The 14,393-nt window shown below is 49.9% G+C and overlaps 1 protein-coding gene across 5 annotated transcripts in view; it reads right to left on the bottom strand.

The window, feature by feature from the left end:
• PVR (PVR cell adhesion molecule) overlaps window positions 1-12,066 on the bottom strand; it is a 28,838-nt gene extending 16,772 nt beyond the window's left edge. The window contains exons 1-3 of one of the 5 annotated variants that reach the window (XM_064293786.1): window positions 11,877-12,066; window positions 6,862-7,212; window positions 1,005-1,307 (exon numbers count right to left, since the gene is read on the bottom strand). In XM_064293786.1, the coding sequence (XP_064149856.1) occupies window positions 1,005-1,307; window positions 6,862-7,212; window positions 11,877-11,955 (733 nt within the window). In that variant the 5' untranslated portion in view covers window positions 11,956-12,066. The remainder of the gene's footprint in view (window positions 1-1,004; window positions 1,308-6,861; window positions 7,213-11,876) is intronic. The other 4 variants (XM_064293789.1, XM_023543152.2, XM_064293787.1 and 1 more) reach the window with 4 other exon arrangements.
• Window positions 12,067-14,393: the final 2,327 nt, after the last annotated feature.

Raw genomic sequence — 14,393 nt, 5'->3', positions numbered from 1 at the left:
AGAGTCCCTGGGGATGTCTGTGTAGAGAATACTGGGGGTATCCATATTGGTGATATCTGGGGGACCCAGTGGGGGTGATGCTGTGTAGGACAACCATGGTAGACAGTGTTGGGGGGCTATGTAGACAGAACTCAGAGAATCTTGTGTGGCAATGTGTGGGGAGGGTAGATAGCCCCTAGACAAACCAGTGTAGATAAAATTCGGGTAAAGGCGAGTGTAGACCACACCAGGGAGACAATGCAGGCAGTGCCCTGGGGAACCAGTGTAGACACTGTAGGGAAGGTCAACAGAGCCAGAACCAAGCGGAGATAATGAAAACAGTCGACTGTGGCTCAGGTGAACTGACAGAGACAATGTAGGGGGTCCAGTACAGACAGTTCTCCGAGAGAGCCAGTATAGGCAATGTTGGGGAACAGTATAGACAGTGCCTAAGAGAAGCAATGTAGAAAATCCAGAGTGTCAATGTAGACAGTGGCCTGGGGAGCTTAAGTAGCTGGTGTGCCCAAGGGGGGCAGTGCTGATTGTGACCTAGGGGGAGCCAGTGTAGATAATGGTAAGGCAGAGGAGAAAATGGACAAGGGAGTTGGTGTAGGTATGGGGGAGGGGAGAAGTACTGACAGGGGCCTGGGGAAGCCAGTGTAGCAACATGGGGAAGGTCAGCGTAGACAGTTCCTCAGGGAAGCAGGTATAGGTAATGTGCGGGGGCAGTGCAGAAAGTGCTTAAGGGGGCTAGTTTAATTGTGGGGTTTCAGAGCAGACAGTGGCCAGAGGGGCCAGAGTAGACAACATGGGGAGCAGTGTGGACTGTAAACGATGGAGGACAGTGCTGTTTGTGGCCCAGAGGAGCCCGTGTAGACAATGGTGGGGACTGGGAGATAATAGCCAGGAGAGCTGAGCAGATAATGGGGGTAATGTTCACAGTGGCCTGGGGAGCCAGTGTATTCAGTGGGGGGGAGGTAGCCCAGCAGTGGCTCTTGCCCTCGCTCGCAGTTAAGCACACTCACAATGCACAGTGAGGGTCACATTCAGCAGCTCTGGCTCCTTGAAGCTCTCATGCTCTACCTTGCAGGTGACCTTCTTGCCATCTATCTGGCTTGAGGGCACCAATATCAAGTGACTGATGACGTTCACCGTGCCAGGCAGGGGCCCTGGCTCCTGGCTCATATTGGCCTTCCAGTCCAGAGGTGAGGACCAGGAGATGTGGGCAGGCGGGCGGCCCCCGGTGGAGACACAGCGGGCCACTGGCACGGGCTCTGGGTTGAGCTGGACGTGCGTCTCCAGGACCTCTGGCTGGTTCTGGGGTTTAGCTGGGGAAAGGAATAGAGAGATGGTGTCTTAGTTATCTCATCTCATCTCTGCTTTGCTCGATTGTTTAATCTCTTTTATCTCGCAAAAGATGCACCCTACCTAATCCTGCCTCATTAACATAACAAAGACAACCCATTCCCAAATGGGATTATAACCACAGGCTTAAAGGTTAGGATTTACAACACATATTTTTGGGGGGACACAATTCAATCCATAATTTTCCATCCTGTGGCTCTCCCAAATTCATGTCCTTGCCACAAGCAGAACACATTCACCCCCTCACATCATCCCAAAAGTCTTAAATCAACTCCAAATCTAAAATATCATCTTTTGAAGCATCTAAATCCAATACAGGTGAGACTTTAGGAGTATTCCATCCTGGGGCAAAATTCCTCTTCACCTGTGAACTTGTGAAATCTAGGCTACAAGTTATCCGATTCCAAAGCACAATGATGGAAATGGCACAAGACAGACATTTCCATTACAAGTGGGAGAAATTGGAGGGAAAGGAGGGATAACGAGAGCAAAACAAGTCCAAAACCCAGCAGAAAAAATTACTTCAGCTCGAAAGCCTTGAAAACAGTTCTCTGCTCTCTGAGATCATCAGGGCAATGGCCTCACCCTTCAGACCCTGGGTGTTGGCCATGCTCTCTGGATTCTGGGTGGAGGCTCCTCCTCCCTGAGCTTCAGCTTCGCCTTCCAGTCTCACTGGGTTGGCAACTCTGCTCCCTCGGCTTTAGGTGGCCTCATTCTCCTAGTTCATCTGAATGGCAACCCTGCCCCCTCAGCCCCTGGCAGGCCTCATTCTGCCTCTTGAGCATGGCAGCCCTGCTCCCTCAGCTTTGGGCAGCAGCCTAATCCCCTTGGCACACCTTGACAGCAGCCCCACGCTCTGGAACTGAGTTGGCAAAGATTCAACTCCTTGAAACCTAGGAGGCTGTGGCCTCACCCTTTGAAACTGAGAAGGCCCTGCTTCCTGCGCTCCTTCCAACAGTTCTACTGATCTCCAAGCTGCTCCAGGGATGGTCCTTTTCTTTTCATGGAGGACAACAGAAGGTAGCTCCTTTGGCCTGTTTCTTGCCTGTAGAATTCCAAGGGGCAGACAGTGTTTTTTCCTTTCATTCTTTCTCTGTCCTTTTCAGTCTAAGTTGATGGGTTTTCTGCTGAGGTAGTTGGTTAACTCCATCAGTCACAGACTTAATCTGTTTAACAAAAGATTGTGTAGCCACTTTCTAGGACACATGGCCTCAGTCTGGACAACAGAATTCCCAAATCTTTAAGTTATATTTTCATTTTCCACCATACATTTTTAAGTCCATCTCATTCCTCTCACATTTTACTATAAGTGGCAAGGTGAAACCATGCAGCCCCTTTAAGATTTTGCTTAGAAATCTCATCAGCCAGGTATCCAAGTTCATCACTTACAAATTCTATCTTCCAGCAAACATTTGGACATAATTCAGACAAGTTCTTTGCCACTGCATAAAAAGCACCGCCTTTCCTCCATTGTCTAATCACATGCTCATCATTTTTTTTTGAAGCCTCACCAGAAGCACATTTAATATCCACATTTCTAGCAACGTTTTGTTGCTGGCGCCATATGTATTCTCTAAGATGACAGAGACTTTCTCTATAGCCCTCTTTACTTCCTTCCGGGCCCTCACCAGAATTACCTCTAACGTCCACATTTCTACCAACAGTCTTGTCATGGATTGAATTGTGTCCCTCCAAAATATCTGTCAACTTGGCTAGGCCATGATTCTCAGTATTGTCATCTGATGTGATTTTCCTACGTGTTGTAAATCCTATCTTTAGGATGTTAAGGAGGCAGGAGTAGAGGCAGTTATGTTAATAAGGCAGGACTCAATCTACAAGATTAAGTTGTGTCTTAAGCCAATCGCTTTTGAAATATAAAAGAGAGAAGTAAGCAGAGAGACTGGGAGACCTCATGCCACCAAGAAACAACAGACAAGAGAATAGTGCATCCTTTGGACCTGGGGTCCCTGTGCCGAGAAGCTCCTTGACAGGGGAACACTGATGATAAGGACTTTCCTCCAGAGCCAACACAGAGAGAAAGCCTTCGCCTGGAGCTGGCACCTCGAATTCGGACTTCTAGCCTCCTAGACTGAGAGAATTAATTTCTCTTTGTTAAAGCCATCCACTTGTGGTATTTCTGTTTTAGCAGCACTACATAACTGAGAAAAGTCTCTTCAAGGTGATCCAGGCTTTTACTATTAGGCTCCTTAAAACTCTTCCAGCCTCTATCCATTACCTAATTTGAAAACTGCTTCCACATTCTAGGTATCTGCTAGAGCAGCACCCAACTCTTCTGGTACCAAATTCGGTCTTCATTATCTGTTGTTTTTGTTAAGTGCTGTCGAGTCGGTTCCGACTCATAGCGACCCTATGTGCTATAGAACGAAACACTGCCTGGTCATGCGCCATCCTTATAATCGTTATGCTTGAGGCCACTGTTGCAGCCACTGTGTCAATCCATCTCGTTGAGGGTCTTCCTCTTTTCCGCTGACTCTCAATTTTACTAAGCATGATGTCCTCCTTCAGGGACTGATCCCTCCTGATTACGTGTCCAAAGTATGTGAGGTGTAGTCTCACCATTCTTGTTTCCAAGGAGCATTCTGGCTGCATTCCTTCCAAGAGACATTTGTTCGTTCTTTTGGCAGTCCATGGTATACTCCATATTCTTCGCCAACACCACAGTTCAAAGGCGACATCTTCTTCAGTCTTCCTTACTCACTGTCCAGCTTTCACATGGATATGATGCGATTGAAAATACCATGGCTTGGGACAGGCACACCTTAGGCCTCAAGGTGACATCTTTGCTTTTCAACACTTTAAAGAGGTCTTTTGCAGCTCATTTACCCAGTGCAAATCTAGTTACCTAGTGCTGCAGCGAGCGGTTTGGGAGTGCTGCTATAACATAAATACCAAAAGTGGGTGGGTGGCTTTAACAAACAGAAGTTTATTTTCTCATAGCTTAGGAAGCCAGAAGTCTGGATTCAGGGTGCTGGCTCTAGGGGAAGGCTTTTTCTGTGGGCTCTAGAGGAAGGTCCTTGTCTCTTCAGTTTCTGCTTCCTGGTTCCCTGGAGATCTCCACATGTCTTAGCATCTATCTTATCCCATCTCTGCTCTGCTTGTTTATTTAATCTCTTTGTATCTCCAAAGAGGTTGACTCAAGATATACCTTACATTGCTCCTGCCTCATTAATGTAACAAAGGAGTGTCTGAGACTGGGAGGTGGCGGGGGGGGGGGGGGGTGCTTTCTGTAGGAGGGGAGGGCTTAGCTGTGCCCGAGAGGCTGAGAGGGGAAGTAACTTGTCCAAGGTCTCACAACTGTTAAGTGACAGGGCCGGGCTCTGTCTGACTCCATCTCTCTCTCTCTTTTTAAAAAATTTTATTGTGTTTTGGGTGAAAGTTTACAGTGCAAGTTAGTTTCTCATTCAAAAATTTATACACAAATTGTTTTGTGACACTGGTTGCAGTCCCTGCAATGTGTCAGCGCTCTCCCCCTTTCCCTCTCCACCCTGGGTTCTCTGTGCCTATTTGTCCAATTTTCCTGTCCCTTCCCACCTTCTCATCTTTGCTTTTGGGCAAGTGTTGCCCATTTGGTCTCGTAGACTTGATTGAACTAAGAAGCGCGTTCCTCACCTGCGTTATTGTTTGTTTTATAGGCCTGTCTATTCTTTGGCTGAAAAGTGGGCTTTGGGAGTGGCTTCAGTTCTGAGTTAGCAGGGTGTTTGGGGGCCATAGTCTCAGTCAGACCTGTAAGTCTGGTCTTTTTCCATGAATTTGAATTTTGTTCTACAGTTTCTCCCTCTCTGTCTGGGACGCTCTATTGTGATCCCTGCCAGAGCGGTCGGTGACTCCATCTCTTACCCATAGCTCCAGGGGTGCTTCAGGCAATTCCTTCCCCATCATTATCTGTGCTATTATTTACTGAAGATACCCCTTTAATTGGACTCACTGCTTCTGTTTTATCCAGCTATGCTGAAATGACAAGAGCTGCCTTTGTTTGGCTGCTGCGTACCAGACACCGTTCCAAGCACTTACTCTTTCATAGATGACTCCTACAAAGATGTCTAACACTTCCCGGCACATAAGCAAGAAATGAGTGTCAGCTATTATTAATTCTCATAGCAATCCCCATTTCACAGATGAGGAAATTGAGGCACAAGGGCTTCTTGTTCAAGTTTCAAGAGGAAGGCCTGTCATATTCTTCCCCGGGGGCTCATGAAATTTAACCCATGAGTCCATAGCTAGGCCTGTGGGCATTTGGGAAAGTCCTGCTCTGCTGAGGATCAGTGATGCTCCTCCTTCCCCATCTGCCTCTGTTTCTCCTTTCCCTTCCTCTCCAAAGAGAGTGGTGCAAACGCTTTGAGCTCTACCAGTGGTTAAGAGCTCGGCTGCTAACCAAAATGTCTGCATTTTGAATCCACCTGCTGCTCCTTGGAAACCCTATGGAGCAGTTCTACTCTGAAACACGTGGGGTCACCACAAGTCAGAATCAACTCAATGGCAATGGGTTTGGGTTTTTTTCTGGTCTAAGGCGCTCACGGGGGCCTGCCAATGAAGCACGCTCTGTTCTAAGGACACCGGCTGGCGCCTCAGGGCAGCCCGCTGAGGATGGCACTATCGTTGTTGTTGTCAGCTGCTGCTGAGCTGGCCCTTACTTGTGGTGACCTCATGCCCAAGAGGATTGGAGCATTACGACCCACAGGGCTTTCACTAGCAGATTTTCAGAAGCAGATCACCAGGCCTTTCTTCCTAGGCCGTCTTAGTCTGGAAGCTCTGCTGAAACCTGTTCAGCATGACAGCAACATACAAGCCTCCGGTGACAGACGGGTGGTGGCCGAACATGAGGGGCATTGGCCTGGGTCTCCTGCCTGGAAGGGGAGAATTCTACCCCTGAACCACCACTGCCCCCTTGGTGCTATTGTTAGCGACTCCATTTTATGGATGGGGAAAGGAGGATCTGAGAGAAAAGCACTTGCCCAGGCTGGTAGGGGTAGAACCCGGATTCACACCCAGGCCAAATCCCAAAACCCAAAACTCGTTGCCATCAAGTCGATTCCAACTCATGCTGACCCGTATGTTGTAGAGTAGAACTGCTCCATAGGGTTTTCTTGGCTGTAATCTTTACAGAAGCAGTTTCCCAGGGCTTTCCATGGTACCACTGAGTGGGTTTGAACTGCCAACCTGAAGTTAGCAGAGGAGGGCAGTTTGTGCCAAACAGGGACCTTAGGCCAAAACAAGGCCTTCTCCAAACCTCTCTGCTCTCCCCCCATCCCCCTAGATGTTCTGCCCTCAGTCCCCAAGTTCTTTACACCTCAGAGCTCCACGCCACCAGCCCCTCTGTCTTCTCACCTTCCTCTCCCTTCTGCGCCCTCATCTCTGCATCCTCCCTTTGTGTTACCCGAATCCCTGCCCTCCTCATTCCTTCCCAGGCCCTCCCCACCCTTTGCCTATCTCCCTGCTCTTCCGCGCCCCTCCCTTTTACCCTTCTTTCTTCCCCACGCCACCCTCTCCCCTGCTCACCGAGCACCCGGAGCGACGTGCTGGCCTTCCCGCTCCCCTGCGGGAACGTGACGAACTCACACGTGTAGTTGGCCTCATCGTTGGCACGGAGCGACCGCACCACCAGCGACCCGTCCTGCAACCCTGGGCCTCGCCTGGTGGCCACGAACTCCATCCTCGCGGGGTCAGAGAAGCTGGGGTTTTTCATGGGGTGAAACATGGCCACACTTTCGTGGGTGTCCTCCAGCAGCCACAACACCTGCACCACTTGCATGCCGCGCGCCAGCGACTGCAGGTGACACGGCAGCGTGATGTTGGCGTCCAGGAAGCCGAGCACCTGAGCAGGCGCCTCCACGTGGACACCCTGGGCTCCTGCGGGGAAACGGGGGTGGGTCAGGCCAGGGAGACCCGGCTTCGGATGGGCAAGGGCGCCTGGGAGGCCGCACACCTGGACAAGCACCTGTATGCGAGGGGGAGACAAGTCTGGGTCGGGGAAGAGGCGGGGTGAGGTCTGGGAGAGGTCTGCAACAACCGCGCTATTATTACCGTATTTCCTCTATCTCAGCGTCGTATTTTTTTTTTTTTTAAGTATTTTATTTGTTGTTGTTGAGAAGTACACAGCGGAACATACACCAATTCAACAATTTCTGCATGTACAAGCCAGTGACCTTGAGTGCATTCTTCAAGCTGCACACCACTCTCACCCTCCTTTTCTGGATTGTTCCTCTCCCATTAACATAAACTCATTGTATTCATTACTATTTTTTTTGTTGTTGTTGTGGTGAAATACATATAAAATAAAATTTACCTTTTAAGCCATTTTAAAGTGCACAGTTCAGTGGCATTAAGTATCCCCACGATGTTGTAAGATCATCACCACTATCTGGTTCCAGAACTTTTTTGTCACCCCAGTGTCAGCTATTTTAAGACACACAGTGAAGGAAGGAGGCTGTGATTTACCCCAAGAGTCACAGCTACAGCACTCTCTATGTTCTGTTGTCGTTGTTAGTTGCCACTGAGTCAATTCTGACTCATGGTAGCTCCACATGTGCAGAGTAGAGCTGCTCCGTAGGGTTTTCAGGGCTGTGAACTTTCGGAAGCAGAGCACCAGGCCTTGCTTCCAAGGTGCCTCCGCATGGGTTTGAATGGCCAACCTTTTGGTTAGCAGGCCAGTGCTTAATCATTTGCGCCACCCAAGGACTAAACCAAAAAACCAAACCCTGTTGTCCTTGAGTCGATTTCAACTCATAGCAACCCTTTAGGGCAGAGTAGAACTCCCTCATAGGGTTTCCAAGGCTGCGATCTTCATGAAAGCAGACTGCCACATCTTTCTCCCACGGAGTGGCTGGTGGGCTCGAACTGCCGACCTCTTGGTTAGCAGCAGAGCACTTTAACCACTGCGTCACTAGCGCTCCTTACCCAGGGACTAACCTGTTGCTGTCGAGTTGATTCCATCTCAAAGCCACTTTACAGGACACAGTAGAACTGCCCCATAGGGTTTCTAAGGAGAGGATGGTGAATTTGAACTGCCAACCATTTGGTTAGCTGCCAAGCTCTTAACCACTGCGCCACCAGGGCTCCACCCAGGGGCTACCTACTCTCAGTTTAGAGCTGTGAAAACGAGAAAAGATGGTGGCGCTTAAAATGCATGAAATTACGGTATTATCATTATTATTCTGGTGTTAGGAGTTTCTGGGGTTCCTTGCACAAGAAGGTTGGCAATTACAACCCAGGGGTTTCAGATATCTTTAGACCTCTGCTGTGAGGCCTCAGGCAGGTTGCATAACCTCCCTGTCCTTCTTTCTCTGAGTCTATAAAACGCGACTAATGACAGTCAACCCTCACAGAGTGATCACCACGGATCGGCGGCCTTTCTAGTGCTGCACACATTTCTCAGGAGTTAGTCCTCAAGCAGCCCCCTGAAACAAGGGCTACCGTTAGTCCCATGTTACAGACGGGGAAACCCAGCCACAGAGTCATTTGCCTCAGGTCACACAGGGGGTAAATGGCAGAGGCAGGATTTGAACCTAGGTCATTGCAGTCACAGCCTGGACCTGTGACCATCAGGCCTCACGGTCATGTATGGAAACCTCTCTGCCCACAGCCTCGCCCAGGGCCCTGGCATATAGTAGGTCCTCAGCACATGATGGCACTTGTTGTCCTGTGTTCTTATAAATAATAATGAGGATAATGGAGAAGGTGGGAAGGAGCATAGTTCTTTGAACCCCAGTTCTGGCACTCACTAGCTGTGGGCCCTTGTGCAGGTGATTTCACTCCTCTGAGCCTCAGTTTCCTCATCTGCAAAATGGGGGTGATAATAACTTAATAGGAGCCTGGGTGGTGTAAGTCGTTTGTGATAGGCTGCTAACTTAAAGTATGGCGGTTCAAACCCACCTAGTGGCTCTGCGCAAGAAAAGGCCTGGCAATCTGCTTTCACAAAGATTAAAGCCAAGAAAACCCTCTGGAGCAGTTCTACTGTCTAACTCATGGGGTAGCCATGAGTCGGAAGCTGACTCCCTGGCAGCTAACCACAACAACTTCACAGGGTTGTTGGGAGGAGTAAATGATGAAACCCGTGTGAAGGGATCGACATGCACTAAGCACTCTATGGAAATCCTGGTGGCGTAGTGGTTAAGTGCTATATCTGCTAACCAAAAGGTCAGCAGTTCAAATCCACCAGGTGCTCCTTGGAAACTCTCTGGGGCAGTTCTACTCCGTCCTATAGGGTTGCTATGAGTTAGAACCCACTCGATGGCAGTGGGTTTGGTTTGGTGGGTAAGCACTCTATAAGGAGCCCTGGTAGTGCAATGGTTAAGTGCTCGGTTACTAACAAAAGGGTGACAGTTTGAACCCACCAGCTGCTCCACAGGAGAAAGGTGTGGCAGTCTGCTTCCATAAAGATTACAGCTTTGGAAACCCTATGGCGTAGTTCTATTCTGTCCTATAGGGTCACTATGAGTCGGAATTGACTCGACAGCATGAGTTTTTAAGCACCGCATAAGAGCCCTGGTGGTGCAATGGTTAAGCACTCAGCTGCTAACCTTGCAGTTCAAACTCACCCAGAGGTGCCTGAGAAGAAAGGCCTGGCTGATTTGCTCCCATAAAAATTACAGCCTAGGAAGCCCTATGAGGGCAGTTCTACCATGAGTCACTATTAGTCAGAATCGATGGAATGGCACACAAACAACAACAAAGCACTGTATAAAGGTGAATATTACAGTTACTGTTATCGGGAGAAGGAGGAAGCTGGGAGGTAGAGGACAGGGTGCTTGGAGCATGGGAGAGGAGGGAGGGAGGGCACAGTTTGGACACAGGGTAACTGTGGAGTGGTGATTGCGCTGTCTGGGCCCTGGATTCGATGCTGGCTCTACTACCATTGATTGTGCGGCTCTGGATAAGTGAGTCTTCTTTCAGCCGATTTCCTCTTTTTGGACAGTTGCCATGGGGATGAAATTTGGAGAGGTGACTTTTCCCTAAGAGTGTTCCCCATGTAAAAGCCACTCTCCAGCATCTACTCTGCGCCAGGCACGGTGCTGCTCCCTCCCCTGTGGCCTCCTCCACCTCTCCCCAAAGCTTTTTGAGATGCACACTAGTATTTTAACCCCCATTGAACAGAGGGGAAAACTGAGCCTCAGAGGAGCAAATCGCTTGTCCAAGCTAACTGGCAAGTGAGCAGCAGAGCCCGAGTTCAGATCAGGGTGGGGCTGGCACTGGGCCAACGCTCCTGCCACCCGGCCGCAGTCCTGGGGTTGGTGGGGGGAGGGGGCCCCAGGGGCGTGTCCACTGTTCCGTCCCGGCTTCTCTCATTCAGCTCTGTCACTTCCTGCTGGGTGCCTCGGGCAAATGACTTCCCCTCTCTGTGCCTCAGACTCCCCATCTGTACGTGGGGAGTCACAATAGGATCCATGCTGGGAATCTCCAGGGGCTGTGGGTGTCGGTGGGGGCTCCCTGAAGTCTTCAGAACAGGACACCCCTTTTTTTTGGCGAACCTAGAGTTCTTGCGAATCACCTTTTGGGGAATGCTGAGATGAGGGACTCTGACTTCCTGAGTCCACACTCAGTGCTATTGTTCACGTGGGTTGTCATTATTCTTCTTATTGCTACGACTCCGTACACACGACGTCGTGAGGAATGCGCAGAACCGGCAGAGTTTCATTCTGTTGTACACAGGGTCTCTATGAATAGGAACCGATTCCAGGGCACCTAACAATAACAGCATCACATTGTCCTAAAAATTCCTCAAGACACAGACTCATCTAATCCTCACAGCAGCCGTACAAGGCAGGTAGGATCGCCCTATTTTAAGGAAACTGAGAGCTCAGGCAATTTTCCTGAAATGACTCAGCTATTTAGTGGCAAAATCCGAGTTTTGAATCCAGGGCCATCTGCCTTCAAAGCTGTAGCCCCAGCACTTGAGACGCAGGCTGGCACACAGCAGGTGTGCAGGATGAGTTCCTGAATTTATAAATGAATGAATGAACGAACGGCCACGCACGCCCTTGGAGGCAGACATTTGGGAGCAGACGGGAAGTGGGGTCATGGGCCCCTCCCTCTCTCCCCGCGACCATCGTCTTCCATCAGCCATCTTTGGCTGAGATTCAGAAGTTTGTCGGCGTGTGGCGGTGAGCACTGCGAAGGGCGAGTTACTATTTCCAGCGGCTGACTCGCCCTTGGAGAATCTGCCTCCCTTCCCCCAACCCCCGTTCAACCTTCCTTCCAATTCTGGGGATGGGGAAACCCATTGCCGTGGAGTCCATCCCGACTCATAGCGACCCTATAGGACAGAGTAGACCTGCTCCATAGGGTTTCCAAGGTTGTAATCTTTAAGGAAGCAGGTGCCACATCTATCTCCCGTGGAGCGGCTGGGGAGCCTGAACGGCCGATCTTTCCGTTAGCAGCTGAGCGCTTAACCACTGGGCCATCACGGTTTCTCTTGGGGAAGGGGACAGAAAGGTAGCGCCATCAGCCTTGGGGAACCCAGGAGGCCGAGCTCCCTGGCGAGGGGAGGGGGGCCCCGGCCTGCGCGGGGCACTTACCGGCTCCCGGGGGTGCCCAGAACAGCGACAGCGGCGACAGCAGCACCAGCGGCAACGCTAAGGGTGCGGCCCGGCCCATGCCTCCTGCTTAGCCCGCCAGGTCTCTGCGAGCTCTGCCTACGCGTCCGCCGCTCAGCCGGAGCTCTGCCCTCTGGTCGGTTTCCCCGGCTCAGGAATCCCCTAGGGGCCGGGCACTGCCCGGGACTGAGAAGGGGAAGTGCTTTTCTGGGCCTCCAGACCGGCGTAGAGGGGGGGCCTCGTCACCTCTCCGCGCCGGCTTCCTTCCCACAATCTGCTGCTTCCAGCGTTCGCTCCGCGCTAGCGCGCGCCTCTTGCCCCCTGCCAAGCACGGAGGAGGTGAGTACTGACGGTGAGGATTCTCATGTTAGAGGCCAGGAAACTGAGGCACAAGTGGTTTCCGCCGCTTATTAAAGGCTCGCGGCTTCTAAGTGGCAGAGTTGAGATTGGAACGCATCATCTGGACAGAGCCTGAGCTCTTAACCACACGCTGCCTTTCCACTCAGCCTAAACCCAGTGGTTTGGACCTTTGGAGTCAGAGGAGGTCAGGGATCAAATTGGGGAATTTGCTTCTCCTCTTCGGGCCCCAGTTTTCTCACCCGTAAATGGGCATGGTAATAGTAATATAGAAATAATAATACCTCACAGGGGGATTCGCAAGGCTTAAAGGAGGAACTGCTTAGCCCGATTCCTGGTGTATCATTTGTGCTCAATAAACAGCAGTTATAATAAATTAATACTTGTATTATATTAATACGTTAATATAATACATGTTATGTACAACGTGTTATTTGTTGTTGTTGTTAGCTGCCGCTGAGTCGCTTCCGACTCATAGTGACCCTACGTACAACGGAACAAAACGCTGCCCGGTCCTGAGCCAGTCTCAGGGTCATTGTTACGTTTGAGCCTGTCGTTGCAGCCACTGTGTCATTCTACCTCGTTGAGGGTCTTCCTCTTTCTCTCTGACTCTCCACTTTACCAAGCATGATGTCCTTCTCCAGGGACTGGTCTCTCCTGATTTATAACGGCATGTTATAAATATAATTAATATATCAATATGTATAAATATAGTCAAACACACCAGTTGTTGTCCAGTCACTTCCAACTTACGGCGACCCCACGTGTTACAGAGTAGAACCGCCCCACAGGGTTTTCTTGGCTGTAATCTTTACAGAAGTAGATTGCCAGGCCTTTCTTCTGTGGTGCTCCTGGGTGGGTTTGAACTGCTGACCTTTAGGTTAGAAGTAAAGCGCAAACCGTTTGCACCACCCATGGACCTTATTAACATATACCAAAAACCAAGTCAAAACCAATGCTGTCGAGTTGATTCCGACTCATAGCGACCTTATACAACAGAGTAGAACTGCCCCATAGGGTTTCCAAGAAGCATCTGGTGGATTTGGACTGCCGACCTCTTGGTTAGTAGCCCTAGCTCTTAGCCACTATGCCACCAGGGTTTCCATGACTATTAGGAAATAATATTAATGTAATACATAATATTAATATAATATATAATAATGATTCTTTCTCTACAAATTGTCCCTGAATAATAATGTTAATGAGTGCGATCATTCATTCATTCTTCATTTAACATTTATTTATGGAGCCAGGCAGTGTTCCAGGTGCTGGAGATAGAGCAGAAAATAATACACAAATAGACAAAAAAAAAAAACCCTGTCCTCGTGGAGCTGGTGGAGGGAAGCAGATCATAAACAGAGTAATCCACAGAACACCATCACGTCTGAAGGTAAGAGCTATGGAGCAACATACAGCGGGAAGAGGGCTGGGGAGCTATGGGGTGTCGCAGTCGCTTGCAATTTTAAACAGAGAGATTAGGGAAGGACTCAGGGAGGACAAGTCATAGGAACAAAGAGCTGAAGAAGGTGAGGGAGTGAATGTGGATATTTGGGGGGAAGGGCGGTCTCAGGAGTGGTAACAGCCAGTGCAAAGGTCCTGAGGTGGGAAATGCCTACTGTGTGCCATGAACATGGGGAGCAGAGGGGAACAGAATTCTCTTACTAAATCCTCACAACAAACCTCAGAGGTGGGGCTTTTCAGTGGTTAAGAGCTCAGGCTGCTAACCAAAAGTCGGCAGTTCAAATCCACCAGCTTCTCATTTGAAACCCTGTGAGGTGGCTCTACTCCGCCCTATAGGGTTGCTATGAGTTGGAATCGACTCGATGGCAACGAATTTTTTTTTTAACACTACATCAAGGAAACAGTCTGCAAGGATCCTTAGAAGCCCTTCAACCCCTACCAGCTCTGCTGCCTCTGGTTGAATGCTCCCAGGAACAGGTAGTTGTTGTTAGGTGCCCTCGAGTCGGCTCCAACTCATAGCAACCCTACGCACAACAGAATGAAACACTGCGCTGTCCTGAGCCATCCTCACAATCATTGTTGCAGCCACTGTGCCGATCCACCTCGTTGAGGGTCTCCCTGTTTTGTGCTGACCCTGTCCTCTGCCAAGCATGATGTCCTTCTCCAGGGACTGATCCCTCC

The sequence above is a fragment of the Loxodonta africana genome, chromosome 11 (genome assembly GCF_030014295.1).
Source record: "Loxodonta africana isolate mLoxAfr1 chromosome 11, mLoxAfr1.hap2, whole genome shotgun sequence".
Taxonomy (NCBI): Eukaryota; Metazoa; Chordata; class Mammalia; order Proboscidea; family Elephantidae; genus Loxodonta; species Loxodonta africana.
The sequence above is the reverse complement of the archived record's forward strand: the minus strand, read 5'-3'. Positions and strand labels throughout refer to the sequence as shown.